Raw genomic sequence first — 16668 nt, forward strand, 5'->3', positions numbered from 1 at the left:
TTATCACTTTGGCCACTTCCCTTGTCAGAGTTTCAGGAAACCATGGCATATATAATGTGACCTCTTATGAATGGATTATTCCTTTTCTACTGACTGTAACAACTGATTATTCTGTGGAATGCAATAGAATAGATAATATACACAATATAATAAATTTTCGTCAGCTTGTTCTCCTTACCAAAGCTAATTGCCTTCAAGATAGGAATGTTCGATCTAAGATCGATTTTTTAGAAAATCGATTCTTTTACTTTCGATTCTCGATTTTTTGAATCGATTCTTAAGTTCTGATTAAATCGATGAATCGATTCTTAAAACGCGAGATCGATGGTTTGATATTTAGCGAAAGCGAAAAAGAGAATTCTAGAATACCGACCTGTTTCACGTCGTGAAGTTGGCATTGATTGCGTTCAGTAGAGAAAACAGCTTTGCAACTGTAAACTGACTTCCCTTGCAGCAGCGTCAAACATCGAGCATCAACTATCGTGAACTTGCTATTCGTTAGTTTTGATTACGTGATTTGCTTGTAGCGAATAGTAAGCTCACGATGCGCGAAGCTTGACGCTTTCATGTAATAACACCTTAAGATTGAGAAGTCACGTGATAATCCGCCCGGCACTTGTTTCAAAAGTGAGACTGAAAACAGATAGTTTTCCTAAGACCTAACATTCACTTAATTTTGATAAATTATTCTACTGTTTATCTTAATATTATTATTATCGGATAAAAATGGGAAAAATTAAAACAAGTAGTAATTGGCAATTCTTTGTTAAAAATTCCTCTGGCGGCCTTTGAAAGATATGCCAAAGACAAATTAATTGTAAGGGCAATACTACTAATCTCAGCAATCATTTGAAACGACATCATAAATCTGTGCTAGAAAAATCTGAAGATACTAAAGATTCCGAATTAATCGATGATCTTGATGCATCACTGAGCGTAAGTACATAAACATAACAGATATTTGTTTTTGATGCACTTTTATATAGGTTTCATTTTTTGGTCAACAATTATTTTAATGTACTTATACAATCTTTCTCGAAATTTATAAATTTATTACTTGATAAATAACATTATACCTTCTACAATTAATTTCTTGAAATATAATGGTGTTTTCCATTTGACAATCGAGACAAGCGTCGTTCTATCCTTCTTGACATTCAGAGAGTGACAAAGGTAGAACGACACTTGTGTCGACTTGTGTCATCAAATGGAAAACACCCAATTTTATCAGAAAATATGAGAATTAAATGTGGCATCTTCATTAAAACGTTTTTCGTAAAAAAAAAAATGAATTTACACGTATTTGTTCGAAAATAAAATATTAATATCAAATACAAAAATTGATATTATGAGTCATTATTTTTAAGAAAAAACGAATAGGTACGCCATAATTATTACGCTTGATGATGTGAAATTATGGTTAAAAAACTTTAATGTGGATAACATACTTTATCAAGTAACAAGATATTTACAGATTTTAAATAATATCATAATTATAGTTTATTATTTAGAAGGGTATAATAATGCTTAATGACTGTACATTTAAATAAATTAGTGAAATGTAAACAAATATAAAAATGTAACCCACAATTATCTTTATATTCTTCTTAATACTTTTTGTAGATTGCAGTTCCAAGTACGAGTACAGGAATCACTTATTCGTCGCAAATGAGTCAGGTGGCAAATAATTTTGTTTATTATTAATTTGATATTTTAAGGGGATCCTAAACCGATTACCGAAAGTTTATAGAAGTATAATATATATATACATATATAATTTAATTTTAGACGGAATTTAAGAAAATATTAAAAGACCAAATTCGATAATAGTGACATCTTTGATTCATTTCTTACATTATATTATATATCGTTCTATCTCACTTAAACGCATACATCTGTCCTTATCTAACATATGCCAGCACCATCTATCGCAAGACCGCGCAACTATTACTACACGGAATTTCGACTCTGTTGACAGTCTTCGCAAAGTACCCGTATATACGTATTTTCTATTCGGTAGGATTATTTTCCTTCTAGACTTTCAATCTTAGTTCTATAAACTTGGTATCGTTCGTTACAATAATGTGACCTCAGACCTATGCTTATTTTCAAGATATAAACTATAAAACTCTTGTATGAAGCAAGTATAGACCTGAGGTGTCAGCTGTACGAGCTAAAAGTAAGCGAATTTTTAAACTTTTCTTCGATTTTCTCCTAAAATCCGATACAACTGAGGTCCTGTTTGTGCGTACTTTAATTCTGTAAAAACAATTTTTTGCAATCCGTCAATTCAATTCGGAGATATTTCACTGAATGGAAATGATGGTAAAGTAGAACAACTTTAGCATCCCCCTAAACAATTAATTTTTCAAAACTATGAAAAGAGAGAAGAAGATATTCAATACATGGCGAGTAATCTCCCTTGAAAATTTTCTTTAATTCATGCGTGACTTTATTGACTACAAAATTTGGATTAATTTGAAAATAGGAAAAGTTCTAATATGAAAATCCTATATATTCCAGTTTTCGGATTAATAATACATATATAAATATACCTATATACTATTCCGTTAACATATATAATTATTAATTTTTTATTTATTATTTGAATGTTACTCTATATTGCGTTCTTGCTGGTTGAATTAATCATTGACCTTAGAAAATACTTTGGAAATGCATTAGTATTAGTATCTATGTATTAGTTTGTATCTGAATGGTCCTCTATACAAGTCATGCAGATTTGGATTTGAGCTCAAAAGAATATGATATGAATTTTAGATTTTTGTAGTAGAATTTGTTGTATTTCTTATCCTTCTCCTCTCTTTCTCTTCAGTATCTGTAATAATTATATACTTGTTTTAGTATAAGTGTAGAGAGATAATAGCCATAAAAAAACTACTTTATAGCTATGATGTGGATGGAGTAACCTGATGATGGATCCAAATAGCAATGTGTCTGTTGCTGGCATGTTGTTTGCTAAGTATATAATACATTGCTAAGTATGTGTTGCTAACAGAATTGTAACAACTGAGTTCTTATTTGTTGGCAACTTGATGCCTTTACATTAGATGTGATAACATTGAATAACAACTTACCAGCAATTTGTCGACTTTAAAATTCTCATCATCGTCATCATCAAAATTCGTACTATTGCTATCATGTTGGCATAATAATATGAAGCATCATACAATGCTGTCATATTGCCGACAACGCAAGATAACATTGATGCAGCTATCTTGCTATTAAACTGCTGGCAATACATATATACATTGTTATCTGCATGTTGCTACAATGTCGATATATTCGAAACCGTTACAGACAGATCTACAGCAAGTTGCACAGCATCATAAGCAATCACAGATTTGCGCGATTTTGCTGAGACATGCTTTGCTATCTGGGGAGATACCACAACACAGAAAAACATCATCCTATTGCTAAAAAAAAAGTGATTACTCATCAATTTATTCTTTTTCTTTTCAGTGGCAGTTACTTATACAATTTAAAGAATACTTTTTTTGGTAATAGTTTCAAAATATACTTATTACAAATTTTAGAAAAATCCATTATCATGTATCAAAAAAGAATTTATCTTCTTTTGAAGAATGTTATAAAGCTTTAGAAACTATATACTAAGCAAATCGAACTTGTTTTAATTTAATAATCTCTCTCTCTCTCTCTCTCTCTCTCTCTCTCTCTCTCTCTCCCTTGATTGAAATATTGAATTTTTTTCTTAGGATTCAGAATATATAATTTTGAATAAATTTGATGCTTTTGATGAAGTTACTATAGATTTTTATAAATATATATCTAACTTTTGAAATACATAATTAAATGATAAATATTTAAATATAATACATATGTATTTTTTTTTCCTGTGTACAGGATCTCATTCTACTCCACAACTGGCCTGCGATTCCTGCAACTGGCAAACTGGCTTGTGACAATTCATATATATTGTGTGTCACAGTAACCTAACAAGTAAGTGATCCATGAGTTTGCACGCGAGGTATAGTCATTCCGGCTTGAAAAATTCTTGAAAATTTCTGCGAAATCTTATATATCTGATTACTTTTATATTTTATACTTCGAATATTAGATATTAGATATGATATATAGGCTTCCTTTCTTCTAGTTAAGGAGCCCAGTGTCAGATTTCTCTCTCCTGGGCTTCTATCAGGTGCTATCAGGTCTGGAACAGACTCATCTCAAGGAGAAGAAGAACGCTGTGGCAATTTAGATTATCTGGAACTGTGAATCATACGCGCGCGCACATGCGAGACTGTGAGGGAGGGGGAGAGCCGAGAGAGAGAGAAAGAGGCGCCATCGGCAGGACACAAATGACACAATGGGACAACTCTGTTTATCGCAGACCTAACCCGGCTTACCCGGTCCGGAGCCACCCGAGCTGGCCGAAGCCGAGCACCTCTCCGTCTCCCCGGCCCCCGCTGTACGGCTACACCAGTCTCGCGGTTTTGCCGCTCTGAGTCTGATACGCTCTGATAGGTGACGTATATGATACCCGTCGGCGGCGGCAGCGGCGGCGACTATCTCCCGACCGTTGGTCGTTCGTGCTCGTTCCTTTCCTGAGCGGTCAGTATCGCCTAGTCGGCACAGTGTGTCTGGTTCGGGGTACTTGTTTGCACATGAGTGTATGCGAATCTCCACCGTTCGCTCTCCATCTCGCTTCGGCTCTCTTTGTCTCACGTCATCTCTCTCCTTCACGGCGGGACAGATTGGCTCCGTGGAGGTATCCGTGTAGGATGACCGACTCTGAAATCCAAATGCATTACACCCCACCGACGTCAGATACCATTCAGACGAAACCGTTTCCGATCCGAGGTAATATTTTGAGTCTCTCTCTCTCTCTCTCTCTCTCTCTCTCTCTCGCTCCGTGCGCAGCGCTATGCCTCTTTCTGCCCCACGCAAGCACTCGTAAGATCGAACACGTGCGAGGAACGTGAGCTCGCGCCCGCGGTTGCGTTTCGGAGCAAGTTCAAGGTCTCCGATCTCGCGGTCAATGTACCGGGTGTCTTCTCCCCTGTAATAATGCGATCATCGCACCGGTTTTGCGATCGGTCTCAATGTCGCGAGATCTCGTCCGTCGTCGCCGGAAAGCGCAGGAGCGCGAGCGGGAAAACTTGTACGTACCTTCAACTCAATCTTATTTATTTATCTGATATCTCCTTCTCTCCGATGTCCAAAACGATAAATCTAACCAGAGGGACACGAACATTAAATGATCGATTTCGTCTGAAGATCTTTTTTATTACATCGCATCCTTTCAATTATTATGCAATTTTTTTTTTTTCACTGACATGTCTATTACCATACATTTAGTTTAACAGGAAAAAAAGTTGTGAGATAATAAAAGAAAGAAAACTAAATATCTATCTCTTCCCAGATAGCGCGTGGAACATTTCAGTAATATCGCATAGTAACGTTATAACGTTGTAACGTTGTTCTTAGCCACTGATATCGCCTCCCGGAGAAACATTTTGACAAGCAGAATGTACTTGATGTGTGCATATCGCGTTGAGACTGCAAGATAAATTATCACTTTTTGTTCCACTAGTAACCTTGAGTAATCAAGAAATGTAACGCCAACAACAAACAAAAAGAATCTCTCTTATAATATTCGAGTTTGCTGACGGAATTAGCTACGTTTCATTTCCTTCGCGTGCGAGGATAAACAATTTGATACTGTGATATATGCATATTATCGCCTTTCAAGGAAGCAAACTAATTGATAAATTACGTACATTAGATAAATTACTCCTCAGATAATGCGCTAAGCGCATTAAATATATCCTAGAGGAGGAAGAATAAACATCATTAAAAAAAATCCATAGGTATATTATTCGCACATAAAAAACGATTATGTATTTCTAATCTTGAGCCGATAAAATTGACACTATATTTAAAATTATTATTTTAACTTTATTTTAATATTACTTTTATTGAACGTATACGAATGCGAAACGGAGACTGCAGACTTTAAACCCTTCAGGCAGAATTATTTGTCGACGGACGATTAACAACGATATGTGAACGAGATGTGGAATAATAATTATATGAGTTTAAAAAAAAAAGTCAAAAGTGTACCTTGGACGAATTCCAAATCTTATCTCATTTTTCAAGTACAATGTATCTCTATGTTAAATTACATCTCGACATTCCTGATATTCGAGATTCACGATTAGAATATTAGTAGAACCATCGAGTGCATATTATACAGTCTAATCATCACGCCAAGAGGTGCCAGATCTCAACGAAAAATAGTTTTCCAAGTGCCTCATCGTATTGGTGTATGATTAGACCTAGTTTCGTAAGAGTTAAAAGACGTGGCACACATATATACATATATGTACACACACATATGTATATAGATAACAGTTAAGGATCGAATTACGTATGTAACTTTAACTGCAATTTTTTAAAGCGAAATTACAACTGATAGTATCAATTGTCGAACAAACATCTGTTGCATATACTATATGTAGAAGCGTGGAATTTGACATATCTCGATACTACAATATTAAACCGGATTTTGGGTTATCGTATTGATATTGAAATCAATACAACCTATCAATCCAGTCTAACTGGATAACTAAATATACGAAATAGAAATTAGCTTCAACACATATGAATGAAGAAGAGCATATATTCAAAACGGGTATTTGTGCCTAATAATATTTAAACATATATCTATAAAAATAGCTCTATCAGTGTTGAGAGGGTTGAGGGATTATTAATGATCCCTCACGCGTTTAATTTCCTTTCCAATATTCGTCCCTATTAGATACAGATATATCCTTTTATTTTTCATATTTTTATCAGCTCTTTTACATCTCTTTTACAGGTGAACGTGCAAATTTCGTGAATAAGCCTCATGTGATCGCGATGGTCGGTCTGCCGGCTCGCGGCAAGACCTATATATCCAAGAAGTTGTGCCGATATCTCAATTGGATCGGTATCAACACAAAGGTTTTCAACCTGGGTGAATATAGGCGACATGCTACCACGGCCTATCAGTGCCACGAGTTCTTCCGTCCCGACAACATAAAGGCTATGGCAATACGCACGCAGTGTGCGAAGGACGCCCTAAACGACGTCTGCCAGTGGCTGGAGAGCGGTGACGGTGAAGTGGCCGTCTTTGACGCCACCAATTCTACGGTCGACAGACGTCAGCTGATACGCGATATCGTCGTACACAAGATGGGTTTCAAGCTATTTTTCGTCGAATCAGTGTGCAATGATCCAGAAATCGTCGAGCAGAACATTATGGAAGTATGTAGAAAGAAGAAATAGTCAGAGCAATTGGACAAAAAGTTATTCGTATATGAGAATTAATATCGATTTTAATTTAACGCGCGCGCGCGCGCGCGCGCGTGTGTGTGTGTGTGTGTGTGTGTGTACATAATTTTTTAAGATAGTTAATGAGATTAATAAAGAGATTTTTTTTAAAAAGGAAGCAGAATATATGTATGTAAAAGTATCTATTGGTTGTTATGTTATAATAGATTAATATTCGTAAATTAATATTAATATATAATTGATTTAATAGATATATGATTGATAAAAACATAAGTATTTATTTAAACGTTCCAATTCTGTTATCCAGGTGAAAGTCAGTAGTCCGGATTACGCAAACATGAAGAAGGAGGATGTGCTTGCGGACTTCATGCTGCGAATCGAGCATTATCAGGAAAAATATCAGCCGTTGGACGAGGAACGCGAGAGCGACTTGTCATTCATGAAAATATACAACACCGGCGAGAAGGTGCTGGTCCATAAGCACGAAGGCCATATACAAAGTAGAATAGTTTACTACCTTATGAACATTCATATTGTGCCACGCACGATTTACTTGACCAGGCATGGTGAGAGCCTGATGAATCTCGAGAGCAGGATAGGCGGCGATTCGGATTTGAGCGAGCGGGGACATGAATATGGCAAGGCATTAGCAGATTATATCAGTAATCAGAACATACAGGTAATCTTCCTTGACCTTTTTATAACTCATATTTTATCAATTTGTTAATTTTGTACATGTATATACGTATATTATATATACATATACACGCACACACGCACACACATACATATATCGTGCTTAAAAACTTATTTAATTTTAATTCCGATTATAATAATCTCAGTTTTAAATAATATGAGGATAGATAGATATGTATAATCATTTTTAAGAAAATTATAATTTAGAATATAATGTACTACATATTCAATGATCAAAGGGTGTATATTTTTTTATATGCCGTTTACAAGTGCCGTATTATTCTCTGCATGTTACTTTGATCACGCTCAACTCTTGAAACAATCTTACCCCGCATATTATGTTAAACAACATTGTATCTGCATACGTAGGGCTTAAGAGTTTGGACTAGCTGGCTGAAAAGGACCATTCAAACTGCGGCTGACGTAAAGGCACCGCAGGAAAGGTGGAAGGCTCTCAACGAAATTGACGCTGTAAGTAAAGCATTAGATAGACTAGCTAATTAAACAATTTCTTACCTTCGCTTCTCTTTGTGTATCAACCTAGGGTATTTGTGAAGAAATGACTTACGAAGAAATCGCCTCGAAATATCCTACGGACTTTGCCGCGAGAGATCAAAACAAGTTCTCCTATCGTTATCCAAGAGGAGAAAGTTACGAAGATCTTGTTGCACGACTGGAGCCTGTGATAATGGAACTGGAACGTCAGGGTAACGTTTTAGTTGTCAGTCATCAAGCGGTCATACGGTGTTTACTCGCTTACTTTTTGGACAAGAGTGCAGGTCAGTATCATAACACGTTTTAATTTATCATTCAATATCTCACAGGATATTGATATTTGTTCTCTCGTGAGTTGTGATTACTTGCACGCGCAAATCAAACGATACAATCACCGATGATACGTAACATGTCTGAGCACGTGATGACGTCTAAGAATGAAGAGATTGGAATGTCGAGATGTTAAGCGCAACTTTTGACCTTCGACGTATTAAAATGTGTCGAGAAAATAAATGATAAATAGTCATACACGCAAAAGCGGATTATAGTGGACGTAATTATTCGTTTTGTTCAGCGGAGTAATTCGTTTCTTCCTATGCGATTCCTCCTTTCATATTCCATTAATACGGCACGAATGACGAAAAGCATATATCTAAGATGCCCAATTTTTATTTCTGTGTTATAGTTAATCTAATACAGTCAATTCAAGTTCTTTCTATTTCTTCCTACTTCAGATGAATTACCGTATTTAGAAGTACCTTTGCATACCATCATGAAATTAACACCGGTCGCCTATGGTTGCAAGATGGAGCATATTCGACTACCGATAGAAGCTGTGGACACTCATCGACCGAAACCAAAGGTAGAAATTATCATAATAAAGTCGTAACAACTGTGTCTTTCCCCCTCGAGTGCGTTTTACTTGCTGAAAGTAGAGATGGCGAAAGCAAGTACCTTGCTGTTTGCTTGCAAATTTTCCGTTACCAATACTTTATGCCAATAAAATATTTAATTCCTATGCGCTGCTTATGTTTTAATGTTCCCAGAATGCCTGACCCTGTTAGCTGTAGTGGAAAAACGGACTTTTTCTTGTATCTAATCAAAACCTCATCCTAGAATCATCCTAGAAGCATCCGTCAAAAAATCACTTTCACGAATTAGAAATTCGTCGCATGCATTTTTCCTACGGACCTGGGACAAATATGTCACATGTGTGTTTTACTCTCAATTTTATGTTTACATTATGTATATATAAAATTGTGTTGTTATATAATTGTCGCATAACGTTAGTCTTGTGTGAAATTGTAAAAAGATAATTATTTGTAATCATATTCTTACTGAATAATTATTAATCTTTAGATTTATCTGTTCATAATTTTTTCAGAAAGTATAAATATAAAGCGTCGATATTGCGGAATCGTGATGGTACCAAACGCTAATGTGTATTCCTATTAAGCTTATTCACTTATCAGCGATATGATAAGTTTTTATTAAACTTGTATTTATCAATGTGTGTGTGTAATGATTGCATAATATAGGTAATTTAAACATATTTATAATTTTGATCGCTTAGAAAAAAGTAATGAATTCAATTATAGTAAAATTAAATACTATATTCTTGCAGATGTATATCTTTTATTTGAAAAACTTGTGAAATTAATTAATTATTTGATCAAATTAATTACAAAAGGTTAGATCAGAATGCAAATGTAGACGAAAAAGGTGAATGGATTGTATCTCCTGACACAAGGCAAATTGTACTTGTACACGCGCAATTATATATTCCTGTGTACGATAACGATAGCACCGTGATCGGCAAAGTTATTCATGAAAGGCTCAAAGACCGAAGCTGTAGCATAGCATCTGATCTCAATTGTTTTGATACGCTAATAAAATTTCTTTGTCGCAAACCTGCTGTAAAGCATGTATCTTCGATAGAGAAACATCCTGCTCAGCCTGCGTCTACATGTAGATTGTTCTTTTCTTTCCGCGATGCACATATTTTCGGCAAACGCTAAAATGCCCGTTGTGGAACTTTCAATTTTCAGATCCCAGGATATCTGGAAGAGCGATTCCGAGGAAAGGGGAAGGTACTATGCACGTGATAACAACGAATTTCACGGCGCAGCTATTCCTTACCGTTGATATACCAAGACGTTGAAGCAGCATAAATTCGGCAGCTGACTTCTCGCGCGCATCCGAGCCCTTTTCTTCCTACATGTGTCAAAAGCGAGACGAGGCGCGATCGGCAATGTATCCTATGATATGAATCCTAGATAGGGCACAGACGCGGAGGATCCTCCGCGACGACGCAGATCCCGTCACTCCCGTCTGACGGGAACACGGACATACTGCGCGCGCGCACGTGTGATTTTTATATTTTTCGATCGCCATCTAACTAGATAGTGAGAAGAACGTATGTGATAGATTATAGAGGATGATCCGATGATCGTCGATGAGAAGAGTCTGCTGTGAGCTCGTCTACACGCGTCTTTTACACGACGGATGATTCTTTTTTTTTTTTAAACAAGCGCGTGTGGACCCACGCGTTCTCTCTGAGATCAGCGCGTGCTTTGAAGTGCTTTGCTTCTTGCCGAAGAAAGATATTTATCATATCTTGATAACAATATTATACTTGCACGATAGACGTATACCGTGGTTCCAAGACAGAATTTTGTACAATCCTACTCTCATTCGGCAGATGCGTACTTCGAAGTGCTCGCTCGCGAATCTGAAAGCAGATATATATATTTCTTTTTTACTTCCATATATCAAACATTATCTCGGAATTGTCGTCGGATGCTTTTTAGAGCGACTCCAAAATCGATCCAAATATCGTAAAATTGTGACGTTGATAATAATACTCGACTACGTAAAGGTATCGAGATATAATAGTACAATACTTTAGATTGTGCGATAATACTTCCGATCAAGCTAACGAATACGTTACAGTTCAATCCATTCTAACATGTACGTTGCGATCTTGTATATTAAGTAGCTGAATTACGTACGTATTTCGATTATGGATATGTATCTCGATCAATGAGAAACATATAATAAATAACACATGCAATTTTATGAATCCTGCACCTATTGATTTATATATTCCTATTTAATAAGTTATACGTGTATTGGAGATTTATTCTGTATGTATATACATACATGCGCTACTTACTTATGAGAAAATGAATGAGTTTTCGCCCGGTATGAATGATGAAATATACAAGCATTTTCTTCAATATTTTTCTGTAAAATGCCATGAGAAGGGAAATAAAAGGTAAGCATGTGTTTACAAGAACGATATACAAATCTCGTATAGGACATTTTCTGAATGAGAAGCGAAAATACGTAGAATAAAATTTTATTTTATTTTATTTTATTTTAGTTATTAAATTATATCGCTTTTCTTTCAAAAATTTATTCTATTTTTAATTTATTTTCAATATATCTCGATAAAAATGATATATTTTTTTCCGAAGTATTTAAAAATACGTATATACCGTGCTGATATGCCGCCATAATATTTCCGGCATCCGTTAGATAGCGCTTGGGAATTGAGTAAATGGTAGCGTTCAGCGAAGAAAGGAGCTTTGCAACTGTTGTATGATTTTCTGCTGACCGCCATCTAGCAGTTTACGCTTTTCCAACATGTTAATTAAGCGGTCGCTATTATTTCCAGCGGACTGGAAGTACGCTTAATAAGCGCAACATGTTGTGCTACATATAATCTTGTTAAAAATGAATGAAATAATCGAGAAATGTTATACCTATAACAATATAATATACACTGTTACGGCAGCAAGTGACATACACGATAATTTGCAAAATGGTAAAAACTTAAATATTATATAGATAAGTTTAATTATTATATCTTATATTATTGTTTTATATAAGTTATAATAGTTGTTTTCCATTTTTATACGTAAAATTGAATCTGAAGTAATTTGAATATTTTATACTTAGTTAATGCCGTTATTACTTGCTTATTTTAATGATATGAAAATGAAATGAATGAAAAAAAGTTATCGTATAATACAGGTGTATAACCTCACTTCTAATGTATATACATATGATACAGTAGAAGAAAAGTCCGTTCAGCAGAAATCATAAGCTGCTGGCAGCGCAGCACAAAGCGCTCACTAAGCTGCTTTCTTCGCTGAACGCAGCCATTATTTGTGTTTGCGGAAGAAAAATTTAAGAGCTTTTGAAAGAGGGAGAGAGAGTTTGGGGTTTAAATAACTCTCTCACACAAGTTGTGACTTTGTTGTTAAACCAATAACTGTTGTTAAACAAATACGACGATTGTGATTTCGAGCTTATCGCGAAGGCAATGGCATCCACAAACGAGTTCGGTCCAGATTCTGGTGGTAGAATAAAGGTAACCTAAAAAATTAACCGTCAGTAGCACAAACTGTAATAATAATAATTGGTTTGCCACCACAAGATTCGTATAATAAAAATTGACATATTACTTTATCAAGTGATTTACTTTTAACAGGGAGTTACGATAGTCAAGCCTATAGTTTACGGGAATGTAGCACGGTACTTTGGCAAAAAGAGGGAGGAAGATGGACACACGCATCAGTGGACCGTATACGTTAAGCCGTATAACAACGAGGACATGTCCACCTATGTGAAGAAGGTGCATTTCAAGTTGCATGAGAGTTATAACAATCCTAATCGGATTATGACAAAGCCACCGTATGAATTGACAGAAACCGGCTGGGGAGAATTCGAGATGGTCATCAAGATCTATTTTCATGATCCGAACGAACGTCCTGTAAGTGAAAAGTGAAAAAGTTTGCCGCGAGACTAAAAATTTCCGAATCTAATTGTTGTATTTTATTGGCTGTAAAAAATGTGTGAATTAATTTCAGGTAACAGTATATCATATATTGAAATTATTTCAATCGACGCCCGAGATACAACTAGGGAAGAAGAGTCTAGTATCCGAATTTTACGAGGAGATAGTTTTTCAGGATCCAACAGCCTTGATGCAACATCTACTGAGTTCTAGTAGGCCAATGACGCTCGGAGCTTGGCGACATAATACAGACTGTTTGTATTCAAATCATGCGTGTATATTTCATATTGGATTAATTTAATAATAATTTAATAAATTTATAATTATTGCAGTTGAAGCACTGAAGGAATCTACAATGAAAGATATTATGGAGGCACGCAACAAGATTAGACTCGAAGTGATAGATTTGAAAGAGAAATTGACTCTGGCAAAAGAGACTATTGCAAAATTCAAGGAGGAGATTGCAAACATTTCTAAAGCCGGCGGAAGTTTATCCGTCGCGTAATGATTTATTATTATTTTAAAATACGAATAATTATATTAAAATAGACGATATTTATTAAATTGCTCCAACAAATGTAACGTCTTTTCCCATGTATAAAGTGTACATAAAATTTCGTAATTATAACTTTATCAATTTTATTTTAATTAATTTATAAGTAATAAAAAATTCCATTTCACTGTATATATATTCAACATTACTGTTATAAGATAATAATAAAATTTCCTCTGTTTTTCAACATTGACAGTTTTCATTAATCATTGTACTCGCGATGAAACTTATTTCTAATGTAATGCTTTTTTTATCATCCAGCTCGTCTAGTCAAGGAGGCTACTTATGTGAGATGCCTGTATATGCAAAAGAAAACGATTTGAAAAATTTACGAGTGAGTCCATTCCTAAGTTGGTAATTTCGTTTAATAAGACGATGTATAATGTAACGTAATTTCTCAACTCGTGGAGACACAATATTAAGACACACAATAATCGTGAAAAGTGAGCGACGCGTTTTTCGAACATCAAGAATTCTTAAAAGAAGAAATTTAGAATTATAATACTAAAAAAGATGAAACACAGAATAAAGGTGAGTATATGAGAAGATCCGTTTAGATAAAAATAGATTTTTTTTATTCGGAAACTGAAATTCCAACGGAAAAGATAAAAACCGAACAAAGGTCAGCACATGAAAAGAATGGGATCCATATAGATAGGAATGAGGATTGAAAAATGTTTCAGATAAAGATACAAAAACTTTTTTTCTTGGAACGCAAATGGTTGTAACACAGATTGAGATTTATCGGGATGTTATTATATTAAGCAGTTTGTTAAAGAAATTATTCGAATAAACGCGGCTTTTAAAGTATTTCGAGATACGAAAAATGTTTACATCACCAGTTGCGACACACCGCGATACACGTGACGCAGCCCGATGATACGTTAATATGAATCGTAAGTAGCAGTTATCGCGCGCGTTCAACTATGAGGAAGGTGCAGGGGATGTGATGTAAATGTGTGTCAAGATTGCTTGTATGTATACGAACGTAAGCGCATGCGACGCTTTACGTTCGGCGCTGCATCCGACATTAACTAACGTTGCTCCCGGGCCTGGTGAGAGTAACTGGAAAAAAAAAATCGGCTATTTTCCGCTTGCCTAATCCCTTCCGAGAGACGAAAGATGAGCACGGTCACCGAGAAAACGTAAGCATTGTACCATTGTGCGCGAGTTTTCGTTCATTAGGTCGACGGTCACGTCAATTCTCGTGCTGGTTCGTGCTGGTATCATGCTGGTGCGCACAGTCCCCTACTTGTGATCCTCGATCATCGACTATTCTTGACCCAATCTCACCTTCTTGTGTGCCGCCTAACTGACGTGCCGTCGCAATGATTCACGAGCGTTATGTAACACTCAACCGGCCAGTCAATCTAACACGGATACGCAAAGTGCGAGATATATCACTTTAATAATTAAAAGTCCCTTTCTTTCCTGATATACATTACAATTAGAGCTGCCGACGTAGGTACGTTCCCTCGATAAAAATGTCAAGAGACATTTGTTGATGCCGTGATTAACGATTTCGAGTTCTGATTCAAAATACCGCGTTGAATGATTAATTAAATAAATTCTTTAAATCTTTCAAACTTTATTTTTTATATTGGGTGAGTGCAAAACTTCGTATCCCATTTATTATTCAAAATTCAAACAGCTGTTATTTTTGTTAAAAGTAAAATAAAATTTAAACTTTACTCTATCTGATGAGAGAATTTAAGAATCTGTTTTTTTTTTAATTGTGATGGTTTTGCTGGAATTATGAGCAATAAAAGTCCAAATATTCCTTTTGCATTTAATTCGCAACAACTCGGTAACAAAAAATCGTAGGGACATTTTTTAAAAACGATTTTATAGGGAAAACTTTAAACTTTTACATTAGAAATTCAAAAATTTTTGCAAATTTTTTTTGGACATGTGGCAGGCCCACAAATTGAAGAAAAAAATTTCCCGTTTTGTTTAACTCGTATAAGTTTTCTATATGTAAAAATGACAAAACCCACACAAATTAAAAAAAAACATAGTAATGGTCCGAAGGTAGAAATTTCAAGCTTTAAAACCCTTTTTTTAAATTTCAATTTCGTTTATTTTTTAACAAAATTGCAGCTGTTTGAATTTTGAATAATAAATCGGGCACGAATTTTTGCACTCACCCAATAGATTTGCAGTTTAAAAACCGACGAGTGTGTGCGATGATTTTCTTTTCTTCATCAATAAAATATCGTTTCAAAAGACGATGAAATTAATACATGAAAAGTGATTCTATAACATAAGTCAAGATCATTTTATGTACAGTCGTGTTTATGCTCGGTAATTTTCAGGAACACGAGTGACACAGTGAATCAAAAGGAATTTGTACGAGTATATACTACAGTTATTTAAAAATAAACGTAAAATTGATAATCAACTAGCTTTCTAAATAAATAAATTAAGAGTACACACCTAATCGATAGCAATTAACTCACTTTGTGTGAAGATATTACTCATTACGAATTAATAATTTTTTGTTACAGATATTAAGCACTTTTTTTTAATTTAAAGATTTTATATTTAATATATACACATATTATTTTTTTAATATAATTTTTTTCAATTTATCCAAATTAAATAATATCTTCTTCAGGTATTGCGTGTATAAAATTAGTATAAATTAAGTGATTCATTTTATTCTTAATAGGCAAATATGCAATTTCAAAAACATTCCAAATAAAAATGTTACAGTATACAGGGTGTTTCCAAATTAAATGGCAAAACTTCGGGAGCGTGTAGAGGAGTAAAAAACTAAGAAAAAAAGTCCTATAGACATATGCTC

General features: G+C 34.9%; 3 protein-coding genes across 7 annotated transcripts in view; all 3 read left to right on the plus strand.

Annotated features, from left to right (window-relative positions):
* The first annotated feature begins 4449 nt into the window (after positions 1 to 4449).
* On the plus strand, positions 4450 to 11310 carry Pfrx (6-phosphofructo-2-kinase/fructose-2,6-biphosphatase). Of its 2 annotated transcripts, none has more exons than XM_018457731.1 (7): positions 4450 to 4839; positions 6860 to 7287; positions 7622 to 7993; positions 8380 to 8481; positions 8555 to 8789; positions 9240 to 9367; positions 9552 to 9642. In XM_018457731.1, the coding sequence occupies exons 1-7, from the start codon at positions 4644 to 4646 to the stop codon at positions 9558 to 9560; spliced, it is 1470 nt and encodes a 489-aa protein (XP_018313233.1). In that variant the 5' UTR covers positions 4450 to 4643; the 3' UTR covers positions 9561 to 9642. The 2 variants fall into 2 exon arrangements, with proteins under 2 accessions (XP_018313233.1, XP_018313232.1); XM_018457730.1 differs by lacking the exon at positions 9552 to 9642 and adding an exon at positions 10554 to 11310 and having other exon boundaries at positions 4451 to 4839.
* Positions 11311 to 12114: 804 nt separating this feature from the next.
* Gas41 (YEATS domain-containing protein 4 Gas41) lies at positions 12115 to 13814 on the plus strand. Of its 3 annotated transcripts, none has more exons than XM_018457714.1 (5): positions 12115 to 12334; positions 12544 to 12883; positions 13004 to 13285; positions 13383 to 13563; positions 13642 to 13814. In XM_018457714.1, the coding sequence occupies exons 2-5, from the start codon at positions 12836 to 12838 to the stop codon at positions 13812 to 13814; spliced, it is 684 nt and encodes a 227-aa protein (XP_018313216.1). In that variant the 5' UTR covers positions 12115 to 12334; positions 12544 to 12835. The 3 variants fall into 3 exon arrangements, with proteins under 3 accessions (XP_018313216.1, XP_018313215.1, XP_018313217.1); XM_018457713.1 differs by having other exon boundaries at positions 12584 to 12883; XM_018457715.1 differs by having other exon boundaries at positions 12587 to 12883.
* Positions 13815 to 14908: 1094 nt separating this feature from the next.
* The window catches only part of LOC108728910 (solute carrier family 25 member 35), a 5566-nt gene continuing 3806 nt past the window's right edge, over positions 14909 to 16668 (plus strand). For both annotated transcript variants that reach the window (XM_018457725.1, XM_018457726.1), the window contains exon 1: positions 14909 to 15007. In XM_018457725.1, coding sequence (XP_018313227.1) covers positions 14985 to 15007 — 23 coding nt within the window. In that variant the 5' untranslated portion in view covers positions 14909 to 14984. The remainder of the gene's footprint in view (positions 15008 to 16668) is intronic.

Source organism: Mycetomoellerius zeteki, unplaced genomic scaffold, assembly GCF_001594055.1.
Source record: "Mycetomoellerius zeteki isolate Tzet28-1 unplaced genomic scaffold, Tzet1.0 scaffold658, whole genome shotgun sequence".
Classification (NCBI taxonomy): Eukaryota; Metazoa; Arthropoda; class Insecta; order Hymenoptera; family Formicidae; genus Mycetomoellerius; species Mycetomoellerius zeteki.

Excerpts from the sequence above, each read along its gene's own strand:
- Pfrx (XM_018457730.1), top strand. The coding sequence starts at position 4,644 with ATGAGTGTATGCGAATCTCCACCGTTCGCTCTCCATCTCGCTTCGGCT. Across the intron at positions 4,840-6,859 it reads GAAACCGTTTCCGATCCGAG|GTGAACGTGCAAATTTCGTG; the intron begins GTAATATTTTGA and ends TCTCTTTTACAG. Across the intron at positions 9,368-10,553 it reads CTCATCGACCGAAACCAAAG|ATCCCAGGATATCTGGAAGA; the intron begins GTAGAAATTATC and ends TTCAATTTTCAG.
- Gas41 (XM_018457714.1), top strand. The coding sequence starts at position 12,836 with ATGGCATCCACAAACGAGTTCGGTCCAGATTCTGGTGGTAGAATAAAG. Across the intron at positions 12,884-13,003 it reads ATTCTGGTGGTAGAATAAAG|GGAGTTACGATAGTCAAGCC; the intron begins GTAACCTAAAAA and ends TACTTTTAACAG. Across the intron at positions 13,286-13,382 it reads ATGATCCGAACGAACGTCCT|GTAACAGTATATCATATATT; the intron begins GTAAGTGAAAAG and ends AATTAATTTCAG.